This window comes from Medicago sativa, chromosome 2 (genome assembly GCF_051527215.1).
Source record: "Medicago sativa cultivar Bolivia chromosome 2, Bolivia_mono, whole genome shotgun sequence".
Classification (NCBI taxonomy): domain Eukaryota; kingdom Viridiplantae; phylum Streptophyta; class Magnoliopsida; order Fabales; family Fabaceae; genus Medicago; species Medicago sativa.
The window spans coordinates 44,305,655-44,320,747 of record NC_140750.1 but is presented as its reverse complement, the minus strand read 5'-3'; the positions used below and the strand labels follow the sequence as shown (position 1 = coordinate 44,320,747).

The 15,093-nt window shown below is 38.5% G+C and overlaps 1 protein-coding gene and 1 non-coding gene across 2 annotated transcripts; one reads left to right on the top strand and one right to left on the bottom strand.

The window, feature by feature from the left end:
* Nucleotides 1–1,421: 1,421 nt before the first annotated feature.
* LOC146946858 (uncharacterized) lies at nucleotides 1,422–8,712 on the bottom strand. Its single transcript, XM_085744705.1, has one exon. The coding sequence runs from the start codon at nucleotides 8,710–8,712 to the stop codon at nucleotides 3,283–3,285; it is 5,430 nt and encodes a 1,809-aa protein (XP_085600831.1). The 3' UTR covers nucleotides 1,422–3,282.
* Nucleotides 8,102–8,208, top strand: LOC146946859 (small nucleolar RNA R71). The gene has a single exon (XR_015029466.1). It is a non-coding gene; the product is annotated as a small nucleolar RNA R71 (small nucleolar RNA).
* Nucleotides 8,713–15,093: the final 6,381 nt, after the last annotated feature.

Genomic DNA, 15,093 nt, shown 5'->3' with positions numbered 1-15,093 from the left:
ATAGAAAGTAATGAGATGATCCTTGCTGCGAAAACGAAATTTTAGCTAATATCGTTACAAGTTTGATAAATATGAAGGTTGAACCCTCGATGGCCCTGATAGGTCCGCAAGTGCACGGAAATATCGGTTTTAGTATAAAAGATGTCGAATCCCACAGAGACCAATGTCAAGTAGCGTTATCTATTGTCACGTTGTTTATCTAAGGCGATACTAATTAATTTGGTTGCGAAATTGGGAAAAAACTTTGATTTGATTTAACTTAAAACAAGAGGCCGGAATATAATTTGTGTCGATCGTTGATGCTTGCTAAATTGTATTTTATTATTGTAACAGGACAATATTTTCGCGCGTAAAAAGAATTAATTTAAAGAGGTCGTCAGCTTTCGCGTGTACGACATCGAATCTTGACTTTGTAATCTATTCGACCGCTTTCGCGCGTACGCCTTACAACGTCAAAACTCCATTTGAAAAATAATCAATTTACTCTTGAAAAGTTATTTTTAGTAGAAATTTTAATTTAAAGGTCCTGTTAGCTTTCGCATAACTAGTACCGTATTTTAAACTCACAGACGCCAGCTTTCGCGTGTACGACCACAAGTTTAAAATAGCCTTTTTGAAAATTAGAAATTTCTAAATTAATTAAAGAAAACGCTTTCGCTGTATTTCAAAATCAATTCCTAAAAATTCTAAGGTCAGATATAGGTTTCACTCTTTCGATATGAAACCCGTATCACTTTATTTCAGCTTTCACCGTAAACATTCATCGTTAAAAACCAGAATTTTTAGACTTAAAAATAATTCCTGTTACAATTACTAATCATACAAATTAACAGAGCACCATTGGTACGACGTTCATTACATTCCGGACTCTATAAAAATCTACTCTGACATGATATAACTAATAAATAAACAATGGTTCATGCATGCTAATTATTATAATGGAACAGAGAAACACACGAACAAAATAAATGAATAGAAACAAAGTAAACAAGAACCTGTGAGTGATGACTACTCTAAAAATAACAGCCGCGGCATCAGCAGTTGCAAGCAATTGGAATCGAATGGAACCACAGCAATTTGAACGATGATTAGGAAACCAACGCAACAGTGAACAGCAGCAACAATCAGCAATTTGAATGAAATAACACCAGCAGCAACAGTACTAAATTAGAATTGGAATTTAAAGCAAACAAAACTGTTGACCGCGACAATAATTTAACATGGAACGGTAGCAGCTTATTTGGAATTTAAAGGGAAGAATAAAATAAGGGAACTAAGATCACGTATCAATCCAAAATCAAAGAAAACTAGAACTGAAATTATATATATATATATATATATATATATATATATATATATATATATATATATATATATATAATTGTACGGTACATAAAGGTTTTGAATGGAAAATAATTTGCAGAACTGAATTGTAAATTGCGGTGGCTAAAAGTAAATTGAAAGCTTAAACAAAAATCTCTAAAAAGCTTGGTGTCTACAACTGATTCTCCAAGGTCTATATATAGGAAAAAATTCAACAGAGAGTGCTTCAGATCATGTCTAAGGTAGTGGAGAATATGGAGGAAGTGGGCAAAGTGCTTCTGAAACGTGAAGACATATTCAACTTGACTCATGTGTTGGACTTTCCTTTCCATCTGACTTGTTGGCCTTTTAACCTTTTTTTTTTCTTCTTTTTCCACCACCATTTTTCCTAATAACGACGCGCATGACCTTTAATCAACATATACCTGAAATAGACACACAATACCAACATAACAATGCAAAAATCTAAAGAAATCAAGATCAAAACATGTGTGAGTCGAGTCAAAATAATAGTGCATTTTACATGTTATCAAACTCCCCTACACTTGAACCATTGCTTGTCCTCAAGCAAGAGACAAGGGACAACATCAACATAATTCAGAAAAACATAATCAACTAAAAATCAATTACATTATTATTTTTCAAGGCTTTGTTCTCAGGGTGCACTTATCACAACCTAAACACTTTTCAAAGATCACATCAACCCTACAACAGTTTCAAGTGAGTGTGTGTGTGGAGTCCAGCTTTTTATTGCGCCTGTGTAAGAGGTATTATGAGGAAAACAGGTTCTAACTTCAACAGTAAATCAACCGAGAAAAGTCATTTCTTCATTTCATATAAGAGAGATGGGAATTTAGTTAGAATTAAATTAACAATTTAAGCACAAGGGACTGCAGATTGCTTAGGGGCTATCTATCCTCATAGGAAGTCTTTATGGAGAGGGTGTCCTTTCCTCCTAGATTCAAAATCACCCTAAGTAGTGCTGCAAAATTTTTATCATCTCCGCGTAGGAAGTCTTTATGGAGAGGGTGTCCTTTCCCCCTAGCTTTGATGAATTTATTTCCTCTTTTGAGGGATTTGGAACTTAAGCTCAATTTAGGGAGTCACCACCACATTTAGGAAGTCAGAGAGAGAATGTCCTTTCCTCCACATGTTGGTGCCATTCTCCCGCCCCATTTTAGTTTAACAATTTATAACAATAAGGCACATTATTTCCCACACAAACTTATACTACTTTTACTCTGAAGACTTTTAAGGGTCTAAGTTACCATTAAAGTTAGAACGTGCTCCTTAAAATACCTACTCATACACTTACTCAAAGACTGCAACTTTGTGCTTTTCTCAAAAAGAGAATTTTCACAATGAAACTGATATGAGTTTAGTGAGATTTAAAAAGGAAAAGGTGTTTACATGCACAAAATCATCATCAAACTCAACCTTCAAATAAGAGAAACAAATTTATTATTATTAGTATTTTTTTTTTTTTTTTGAAAATTTGGGAATTTATTTTATTGGTTCAAGAAATAGGAAAATTAAATAACAAAGCAAAAACACAAGCATAAATGACTCGACAGCACATGCATTGACTCGATAACACTACTTTATTAATGAAAATGAAAATCCTAAACCATTAAAGTGGGAAATTCCTCCCCCACACTTAAAACCTACATTGACCTCAATGAAAATAAACAAAAATATGAGAAAAAGAAAGATATTACCGAGCAAGATCAATCGTCGATAGAATCAACTGGGGCGTGTACATACGCATGATCATGAAGTGGTTTGTACCTGCGGAAATGTTAGCATGAAAATATGGGGGAGGGGGTGGATTATGGTGTTGATCCGATTGCATCTTTTTATTCACTTAATTAACTAAAAAAACTAAACTTAAACTCGTGGGTTGCCTCCCACGCAGCGCTTCGTTTAATGTCGGTAGCTCGACTTTTCAGTGCTTGGCCCTTAAGGGGGACACATCACTAGAGTAGCGACATGTCCTATTTTCTCTGCTGGATGGTAGTGCTTCAGTCTCTGGCCGTTTACTATGAACTTTCCGGTGGATTCACTCCAAACTTCAATTGCACCGGATTGGTTAACTTTAGTCACTTCAAATGGTCCACTCCATCTAGAGCGAAGTTTTCCAGGGAAAAGTTTCAGCCTAGAGTTAAATAGCAGTACTAACTCGCCCTCATTGAACTCCCTTCTAGTAATGCGCCTATCATGCCACTTTTTAGTCCTTTCTTTATAGATCAAGGCATTCTCATACGCATCTAACCTCAACTCCTCTAATTCATGCAGGTCTAACATCCTTTTTCCTCCGGCATCACTATGGTTCATGTTCAGGGCTTTGATGGCCCAATATGCTTTATGTTCTAGCTCTACCGAGAGATGGCAGGATTTGCCGTAGACCAGCTTAAAAGGGGTGGTTCCAATGGGTGTTTTGTATGCCGTCCTATAGGCCCAGAGCGCATCATTTAACTTTGAAGACCAGTCTTTCCTTGAAACAGAGATAGTTTTCTCTAGGATTTGCTTAATTTCTCTGTTAGAGATTTCTGCCATTCCGTTTGTCTGTGGATGATAAGGGGTAACCGCTCTGTGCCGCACTCCGTACTTTGTCATAAGGTTTTCAAATATTTTTGATATAAAGTGAGATCCACCATCACTTATGACAAGCCTAGGGACACCAAATCTTGGGAATATGACGTTTTTGAACATCTTAACCACTACTTTTGCATCATTAGTGGGAGAGGCAATGGCCTCGATCCATTTTGACACGTAGTCCACAGCAACAAGTATGTATTTATTTCCCATCGATGACGGAAAAGGACCCATAAAATCAATTCCCCATACGTCAAAGACTTCCACTTCCAAGATGTATTTTTGGGGCATTTCATGTCTCCCGGAGATGTTTCCGGTGCGCTGGCATCGATCACATTCCATAGTGAAAATATGAACATCTCGGAACATGGTGGGCCAGAAAAGGCCAGCTTGAAGGATCTTTGCAGCAGTTTTAGACTTACCCATATGTCCTCCACATGGCGAGGAGTGGCAGTGGGTAATGACACTTTCTATCTCATCTTCTGGGATACATCGACGGAAGATTCCATCAACACCTCTCTTGAATAAAAGGGGGTCATCCCAGTAGTATTGCTTAAGGTCATGGAAACACTTTTTCTTTTGCTGATAGGTCAGATCGGGAGGCAGAACTCCAGCAGATAGGTAGTTGATGATATCAGCGTACCATGGAACTGTAGTTTTACCCAAAGCTAATTCCTCCTCTGGATCCTTTTTTATGCTTGAGCTTCCTTCCTCTAGGAAGTCTACAAGATGACCATATCTAGGTGCCTCAACTCTAACAAATGCCACCAACCTATCATAAGGGAAATGGTCATTTATGGGCAATTCTTCCACTTTACCATCATTGATTCTTGACAAGTGATCCGCTACTACATTCTCTGTTCCCTTTTTATCTCGGATCTCCATGTCAAACTCTTGAAGCAGTAGTATCCACCGAATAAGTCTCGGTTTTGCATCTTTCTTGCTTAGTAGGTACCTGATAGCTGCATGGTCTGTGTAAATGATAATCTTCGATCCCACTAGATAGGAACGAAACTTATCAATTGCAAAAACAATGGCTAGAAGCTCCTTTTCAGTCGTGGCATAATTAATCTGAGCTTCGTCAAGTGTCCTACTAGCGTAATAGATTGCATGTAATTTCTTATCTTTGCGCTGTCCCAAAACAGCACCTACTGCATAATCACTAGTGTCGCACATGATCTCAAATGGTTGGTTCCAATCTGGAGGTTGCATTATAGGGGCAGAGATCAATGCACGTTTCAGCAGTTGGAAAGACTCAAGGCATTGTTCATCGAAGATGAATTCAGCGTCTTTCATCAAAAGGCCAGTTAATGGCTTGGTGATTTTTGAGAAGTCTTTGATGAACCGCCGGTAGAAACCAGCATGTCCCAGAAAACTACGGACCTCTCTTACAGTTGTGGGAGGCTGCAAATTCTCAATAACTTCAATTTTTGCTTTGTCAACCTCGATTCCTCTGTTGGACACCACATGGCCAAGGACTATGCCTTCATTTACCATAAAGTGGCACTTTTCCCAGTTTAACACGAGGTTGACCTTTACACACCTCTCCAATACTTTCTCCAAGTTGGCTAAACATTTTTCAAAACTTGAACCGCATACAGAAAAGTCATCCATGAAAACTTCCATAATGTCTTCTAGGAAGTCGGCAAAGATTGCCATCATGCATCTCTGGAATGTTGCAGGTGCGTTACACAGTCCGAATGGCATTCGCCGGTAGGCAAATGTGCCATATGGGCATGTGAAAGTAGTTTTCTCTTGGTCGTCCGGGTGAATTGGGATTTGAAAGAATCCCGAATAACCGTCCAGGTAGCAAAAATACGAGTGCCTAGCTAAACGCTCAAGCATCTGGTCTATGAACGGGAGAGGAAAATGATCCTTCCTGGTTGCTTTGTTTAGCTTTCTATAATCAATGCACATCCTCCATCCCGTTACTGTGCGCTTGGCGACTGAGACTCCTTTCTCGTTCTGCACCACCGTCATGCCACCTTTCTTTGGTACCACGTGCACCGGACTAACCCACTTACTATCAGATATAGGATAGATAATCCCAGCATCAAGAAGCTTCATTACTTCTTTCTTTACCACTTCGCTCATGTTAGGGTTTAGTCTCCTCTGATGCTCTCTAGAGGTTTTAGAATCCTCTTCTAGCATAATCCTGTGCATACAAACAGAGGGACTGATTCCCGTGAGATCATTAATTGTGTAACCTATTGCTTTGGGATATCTTCTTAACACATCAAGGAGTTTCTTTGCTTCCTCTTTTCCTAGGTTGGCATTAACTATGACTGGGTGATTCAAATCACTGTCTAAAAACTCATATCTAAGGCTTTGGGGAAGTTCTTTGAGCTCTATCTTTGGTTGCTCTGGTTCAGGCATCGGATCAGGAGTAAGGTCGAGGCATTCTAGAAGTTGAGAAATATCATCCTCGTCTTCCTTTAGTTCCTCTGTCGAAGTCGCAACCATCATCTCAGTTGGTGGAGCTTCTGACGACAGTTCCTTAATGCATTCATCAATTATGTCAACAAAGCAACATGTGTCATTTATGGCAGGGCCTTTCATGAATTTAGACAGTATGAACTCAATCTTTTCTTCACCAACCTCAAAGGTAAGCTTTCCTCTCTTTACATCAATAATAGCACCGGCAGTGGCTAGAAAGGGTCTTCCTAGGAGGATTGGGGTGTGAGAGTCTTCACTTATGTCCATGACAACAAAATCAGTGGGAATGTATAACTGACCGATTCTTAAAGGAACATCTTCCAGTATTCCGACTGGGTATTTTATGGAACGGTCAGCTAATTGTAAGGACATTTTGGTTGGTTTCAACTCTCCTAGATTTAGCCTCTTACAGATAGACAAAGGTATCAGACTCACGCTAGCACCTAAATCACACAGAGCTTTATCGATGATATGGTTACCGATCACGCAAGGAATTGAAAAACTCCCTGGATCTTTTAGCTTTGGCGGCATCTTATTTTGAATGATGGCGCTGCACTCCTCAGTAAGTGCTACGGTACCATCGTCATCGATCTTCCTCTTGTTGGTCAGTATCTCCTTTAGGAATTTAGCATACGAAGGCATTTGAGTTATCGCCTCCGAGAAAGGAATACTGAGATGAAGCGTCTTTAAAAGCTCTACGAACTTCTTAAACTGACCTTTCGTTTTAGACTTGGCGAGTCTTTGAGGGTAAGGGATTTGAGGTTTGTATGGAGGAGGGGGTACATAAGGTTTTTCTTTTTCACTCTCCACTACCTCCTTAGGCTTGGATGTTTGCCCATGGTCAACGAGTTCATTCTCATTGTTTTTGGCAGAGTCAATACCTTTTCCTACGTCTCGGTCTCTAACTCTCACAGCAACGGGATCTTCTAACTCTGTTCCGCTTCGAAGCGTTATAGCGTTAGTGTGTCCCTTGGGGTTCGGTTGTGGTTGGCCTGGGAATGTTCCGGCTGGGGCAGCAGTAGCTGCCTGCTGTTGGGCCACTTGGGAAATCTGCGTTTCTAGCATTTTGTTATGGGTGGCCATAGCATCCACTTTGTTTGCCAACTGCTTAATCAATTCATTTGTATGAATGTTTTGATTCATGAACTCTTTGTTTTGCTGAGTCTGAGCCAAGACGAAGTTTTCCATCATAAGATCTAGGTTTGACTTTTTAGGAACAACAGGAGCAACAGGGGCTCCTCTTTGGCCTTGAAAACCAGGGGGATTTGCAGGTGCAGGACTGGGCACAAAGGTAGGATTGTTATTAGGGTGGTTTCTCAATCCAGGGTTGTACGTGTTAGAGTACCGGTTACCTTGCGCATAGTTTGCCTGATCGGTTCCAGCTAGCAATTGACATTCGGCAGCGATGTGTCCAAGAACTCCACAAATTTCGCAATTTGGAGTCACAGCAGCAGCAGTAGCTGGTGCAGCGAGGGACAAGTTGTCAAGCTTATGGTACAACGCATCCACTCTAGCATTCATGTGGTCAAGGTTGCTAACTTCGTACATTCCTGCTTTGGGTTGTGTTTTCTCCACTTGAGCGCGTTCGCTCCCGCACTGGTAATGATTTTGCGCCATGTCTTCGATAAGAGCATAGGCGTCATTAAACGGTTTGTTCATGAGAGCACCTCCCGCAGCAGCATCAAGGGTCATTCTTGTGTTATACAACAGACCATTGTAGAAGGTATGAATTATGAGCCACTTCTCAAGTCCATGGTGGGGGCAAGCTCTCATTAATTCCTTGTATCTCTCCCATGCTTCGAAAAGCGACTCACCGTCTGTCTGCGTAAAGCAGGTGATTTGGTTCCTGAGTTGCGCCGTTTTACTCGGCGGAAAGTATCTAGCTAGGAACGCCTTTTTAAGCTCATTCCATGTTGTAATGGAATTGGACGGTAGGGATTGTAGCCACGCTCTGGCTCGGTCCCTTAGGGAGAATGGGAATAGGCGCAAACGAATGGCTTCAGGGTCGACGCCATTTGCCTTTAACGTATCTGCGAACTGCACGAAGACAGAAAGGTGCAAGTTCGGATCCTCCGTCGGGTTTCCGGAGAATTGGTTCTGCTGCACTATTTGCAGCAGAGACGGTTTGAGTTCGAAATTGTTCGCCGCAATCGCGGGACGAACAATGCTCGTATGAGGCTCCTCGTCAGAGGGCACAGCGAATTCCTTAAGTGGCCGATTATCGTTAGCGTCGCCCATTTCTGTCTGAGTTTCAGACTCTAAAGGTGTTTCAAGTTGTAGTCTGCGTCTTACTCGGAAGTAGCGCTCAATTTCGTCTATGGGTCTTATAAGATTATCGGCACTTTTGGTCCTTCGCATGCAATTTTTTTTTTTTAAAAAAATAAAAATAGAAAACAGATAAAATGCCTTAGTCTATACGGTGTGACAACGGAGTTGCGATATTGTCAAAATTGATCCCCGGCAACGGCGCCAAAAATTTGATAGGTCCGCAAGTGCACGGAAATATCGGTTTTAGTATAAAAGATGTCGAATCCCACAGAGACAAATGTCAAGTACCGTTATCTATTGTCACATTGTTTATCTAAGGCGATACTAATTAATTTGGTTGCGAAATTGGCAAAAAACTTTGATTTGATTTAACTTAAAACAAGAGGCCGGAATATAATTTGTGTCGATCGTTGATGCTTGCTAAATTGTATTTTATTATTGTAACAGGACAATATTTTCGCGCGTAAAAAGAATTAATTTAAAGAGGTCGTCAGCTTTCGCGTGTACGACATCAAATCTTGACTTTGTAATCTATTCGACCGCTTTCGCGCGTACGCCTTACAACGTCAAAACACCATTTGAAAAATAATCAATTTACTCTTGAAAAGTTATTTTTAGTAGAAATTTTAATTTAAAGGTCCTGTTAGCTTTCGCATAACTAGTACCGTATTTTAAACTCACAGACGCCAGCTTTCGCGTGTACGACCACAAGTTTAAAATAGCCTTTTTGAAAATTAGAAATTTCTAAATTAATTAAAGAAAACGCTTTCGCTGTATTTCAAAATCAATTCCTAAAAATTCTAAGGTCAGATATAGGTTTCACTCTTTCGATATGAAACCCGTATCACTTTATTTCAGCTTTCACCGTAAACATTCATCGTTAAAAACCAGAATTTTTAGACTTAAAAATAATTCCTGTTACAATTACTAATCATACAAATTAACAGAGCACCATTGGTACGACGTTCATTACATTCCGGACTCTATAAAAATCTACTCTGACATGATATAACTAATAAATAAACAATGGTTCATGCATGCTAATTATTATAATGGAACAGAGAAACACACGAACAAAATAAATGAATAGAAACAAAGTAAACAAGAACCTGTGAGTGATGACTACTCTAAAAATAACAGCCGCGGCATCAGCAGTTGCAAGCAATTGGAATCGAATGGAACCGCAGCAATTTGAACGATGATTAGGAAACCAACGCAACAGTGAACAACAGCAACAATCAGCAATTTGAATGAAATAACACCAGCAGCAACAGTTGATGAACACTATTTTGTGAACATTGTTCATATTTGACCTTTAATTATGAATTGATAAAAGTTGCTTGCTGAAAGATTAAATATAGACAAAGAAACACAAGAAATAGACTGAAAATATTGTGAATGAAGTGATGTGCAAAAAGAATACGAAAATTATGTAATTGGGGTTAATTTTGACTAGTGTTTGAGTTGAAAACGTGAATTTTGGGTTTGAATTGGTGTTTAGGCAGATTTGTGGATTCAAACAAGAAATGGAATGGAGAGTTTAGGGACGCCACACTTTCTAATCCTAGAAAATGATAAGTCTATGGAAATGATAATCACCACAAGAAAGGATTCTTGATATGATCAATACAAGGTCCAATCCAGAACCTAAAGAGCAATTACTCACTTTTTTAACAAAATTCAACTTGTCTTTTTATTCAATTTTCGTGTCCTATATATAGGTAGGAGGGACACTTGCTGAATTACAAAGGAAAAGGCAAATAACTCTTAAGATTCCTTCAGCCAAATTAATCTATCATTATTTCCTATGGCTGCAGTAAATTAACATGAATACAAGAAAGGTTACAAGACAAATCAATGAATGATGGTGGCTGGTCTTGATGATCATGATGATGGAGATGTTAGGACGTGATTTTGATGATGGTGGTGGTTTCATATGCTGAAATGAAGTGCCTTCATTGTCTCATTGAAGTCTTGTCTCTTTCTTTTGCAATTCTGCCTTCTTTCCTCCATCAGTTAAATGCTCTTCAATGCTTTGTTTTTCTTTTGTCTTCAGCACTCCTTTGCACAAAATAAACACACAAAACATTCCATTTAAAGCTTTGGAAGCTTTAAAATGGATTAAACACACAAAATAAGCATACTTAGTGTTTTTGGGCCAAAATTGATCCCTTACACCTTTTTATTACAACATAACAAAACAACTAAATAAAATGGGCAGCAAGAGATGCGCCCCACCCCTCCTCCAATGGTTTGATGCACATGACCATTTTATCCTCCATGATTTCTAGTGTAGGTTTGAACTCCAAGACTTTTGCCACCAATTGAGTTAGCGCCTCCTTAGCTTTCTTGGCCCTTGCCCTTGTCATTGGTCCTCCTAGCCCTTGAATTGAAGCACTTGTGTCATGGACAATTATGCCCTCATCATCCCCTCCCTCTTGAAAGGAATTCGTCCACGAATTGAAATCACCATCCCCTACATCAAAAGGAGCTAAGTCAGCAACATTAAAAGTAGCACTTATATCATACTCACCGGGTAACTCAAGCTTGTAAGCATTGTCATTGATCCTTTCTAGCACTTGAAATGGTCCATCACCCCTTGGTTGAAGTTTTGACTTCCTTTGGTTAGGAAACCTTTCTTTCCTCATATGCACCCAAACCCAATCACCGGGTTCAAAAATCACCTTCTTTCTTCCTTTGTTTGCATGTTTAGCATACCCTTCATTTTTCTTTTCAATTTGCAACTTCACTTGCTCATGCATTTTCTTCACAAACTCAGCTTTGTCTTTTCCATTTTTATGCTTCAAAAGAGAATTGTTAGGCAAAGGTAACAAATCAAGTGGAGTTAGTGGATTAAAACCATAAACAACTTCAAAAGGTGACATTTTTGTAGTACTATGCACCACACGATTGTAAGCAAATTCCACGTGGGGTAAACATTCTTCCCACATTCTCAAATTTCTTGTAAGAACACTTCTAAGAAGAGTAGAGAGAGTTCTATTTACTACCTCAGTTTGTCCATCTGTTTGAGGGTGACAAGTTGTTGAGAAAAGTAACTTTGTTCCAATTTTTCCCCACAAGGTCCTCCAAAAGTGACTTACAAATTTTGTGTCACGATCTGAAACTATGCTTCTTGGAACTCCATGAATGCGAACAATCTCCTTGAAAAACAAATCAGCCACGTGGCTTGCATCATCTACCTTTTTGCATGCAATGAAATGTGCCATCTTGGAAAACCTGTCAACAACAACAAAAATCGAATCCTTCCCATTCTTTGTTCTAGGTAAACCCAAAACAAAATCCATGGAAATGTCAACCCAAGGAAATTCAGGAGCTGGTAACGGTGTATAAAGACCATGAGGCAAAACTTTTGATTTGGCCTTTTTACACACTATGCATCTTTCACACAACTTTTGGACATCAATTTTCATATGGGGCCAATAAAAATGTTCTTGCAGCAACTCTAAAGTTTTAACAACCCCAAAGTGTCCCATTAATCCCCCCTCATGCGCCTCTTTTAAAAGCAAAGTTCTTATGGAACATTTTGGCACACACAATCTTTTTTCTTTAAACAAATAACCATTGTGCCTAAAATATCCATTAATGGCAGCATGTTCACAAGCAAAAAATTTGATGAAAAATCAGTATCACTCTCATATAAACTCTTAATATGCTCAAGTCCAAAAACTTTAGTTTCAAGAGTGGAGAGTAAGGCATACCTTCTTGAAAGTGCATCTGCAACCACATTAGCTTTACCTTTTTTGTGTTTAATCACATATGGAAATTGTTCAAGAAATTCAACCCATTTGGCATGTCTCTTGTTCAACTTACCTTGCCCTTTTAAATGTTTCAAAGATTCATGGTCACTATGAATGACAAATTCTTTGGGCAGTAGGTAATGTTGCCAAGTTTGCAATGCTCTAAACAAAGCATACAATTCCTTATCATAAGTGGAGTAATTAAGGGAAGAACCCTTTAACTTCTCACTAAAATAAGCAATTGGATGCCCTTCTTGCATCAAAACAGCCCCAATTCCAACATTAGAAGCATCACATTCAATTTCAAAAGATTTGGAAAAATTCGGCAATGCTAAAATTGGTGCTTTGGTGAGTTTTTCTTTAAGTGCAGCAAAAGCTTGCTCTTGTTTCTCACCCCATTTAAAAACAACATTTTTCTTAACAATCTCATTAAGAGGTGCAACAATGGTGCTAAAATCTTTCACAAACCTCCTATAGAAACTTGCTAAACCATGGAAACTTCTTACCTCACTTACATTTTTGGGTGGTGGCCAATCCTTGATTGCTCTTACCTTCTCTTCATCCATGTGGATTCCCTTGGAGCTTACAACAAAACCTAAGAAAGTTACATGATCCGTGCAAAAGACACATTTTTCCAGATTTGCAAACAAATGTTCTTTTCTTAAAACTTCTAAAACAGCCCTTAAATGACCACAATGTTCCTCTAAATTTTTGCTATATATCAAGATATCATCAAAATACACAACAACAAATTTTCCCAAAAATTCCCTCAAAACATGGTTCATGAGCCTCATAAAAGTACTTGGTGCATTAGTTAAACCAAACGGCATAACCATCCATTCATACAAACCATATTTTGTTTTAAAAGCAGTTTTCCATTCATCCCCCTCCCTAATTCTTATTTGGTGATAGCCACTTTTCAAATCAATTTTAGAAAATAAACATGCACCAAACAATTCATCAAGTAAGTCATCTAACCTAGGAATTGGATGTCTATACTTAATGGTGATGTTGTTAACAGCCCTACAATCAGTGCACATTCTCCAACTACCATCTTTTTTTGGAACTAGAATAACAGGGACAGCACAAGGACTTAATGTAACACCCTATTTCTATTAAAGCGATAAAACACGCGAATATAACAAATATTCAAGAAATAGATGCTACGTCTCAAATAAAACCAACTAACATCATGCATATATATAATACTTCAACGGTCACAGCGGAATTCAAATCATAAACTTCAACATATACATGCCATGGTCAAATATATCCTCATATGAAAATACTCCGAGTCCGACAAGTGGACAATAGCAACAACATAACAACAGAATCCAAACAACAACCAGACGCTAATCCTAATCAGAGCCTAGATACTACTACACTGACACGACAACGGAGAAAGCTCCCGTCGTCCGAACATCCAACAAGCAAACTCACCAAGCGTCTAATCCTGCACAACGTCTACCCATCCATACAGACAGGTAGGCGGTCGAAACCACTGGGGGTAAGTATTACATTAATCATAATCAAACCATAATAGACAGATGTATAATTGTAAAAGAGTTCACAAGTATTCTTAACATTCACATCATTTAATATCAACATCTCAAATTCATACCCACAAGTGTAACATACACACATCACAAATCAACCATCTTAATCAACAATTAACATATTCAATCATCAACTCAAATGCATTTCAATTCACCAACAAGTATGCAATGGCTCTAGACTCATCTAGATGCATGTGGTACCAATTCTCCTCAAGGTCGTCACCCATGATGCAACAAAAACATCATTATCAACGGCTATAGTCAACGGCAATATGGATGTAACATCCGACACGACATATGATGCATGAACATATGACTCAATTCACTATGCATATGTTCACAACAATTCAACGGCTAAAATCAACGGCTATAAGTCAACGGCTATAATCATCATTCAACTATATCATATAATTCATATCTCCACATAGTTCCTTACATTCCAAATAAAAGAACAATTACAACATATGATCACAAACATCATATTAATCACCTAACAACCATTCATACATCATCTCATAATCATATCAATCTAATCATAGAGGGTTCATAAGCAATTGGCCTTCAATGATCATTTTCAATCAAGTTCGTCTCAAAAGTCACAATATTGAAAATAATTGAGCACCTAAGCCAAAACCAAGTAAACGAGTTCAATTGCCTATGCCATGTATCCTCTCAAGTCACACATATGTACAGTAGAGATTACATAGGCATTTCATCGGCCAAATACGATGAATTCATAAAAATCACAAAGTTCGTCTCACCGAAACACTTTTCAAGAAATTTTCCATTTTCTAAGCAAAACAAGTTAGATCCATCACCTCATAGATTAGATAGTATTAAACACCTTAATGGAACACATAAAACCCAAGTTTGAAGTTTGGAAACAATCCATAAGGTTTGGGTCGACTTGGAAATAGTTATGCGGATTTTTCGTAAAATTTTCCTAAGACCACCTTGGAGTATTTTCCTCATAACTCACAAACCAAAAATCATATGCAAGTCAAACCAAAGCCTCTGGAAAGCTAACAAAATTATCTACAACTTTCATGTTTACGTCAAAAGCCAAATCAAAACAGAAATGTGAGAAAAAGACGCAAGAACACAGAACAGGAGTGCTGGCTTCTGATCTGGATCAGCTTCTGATCAGGATCAGCTTC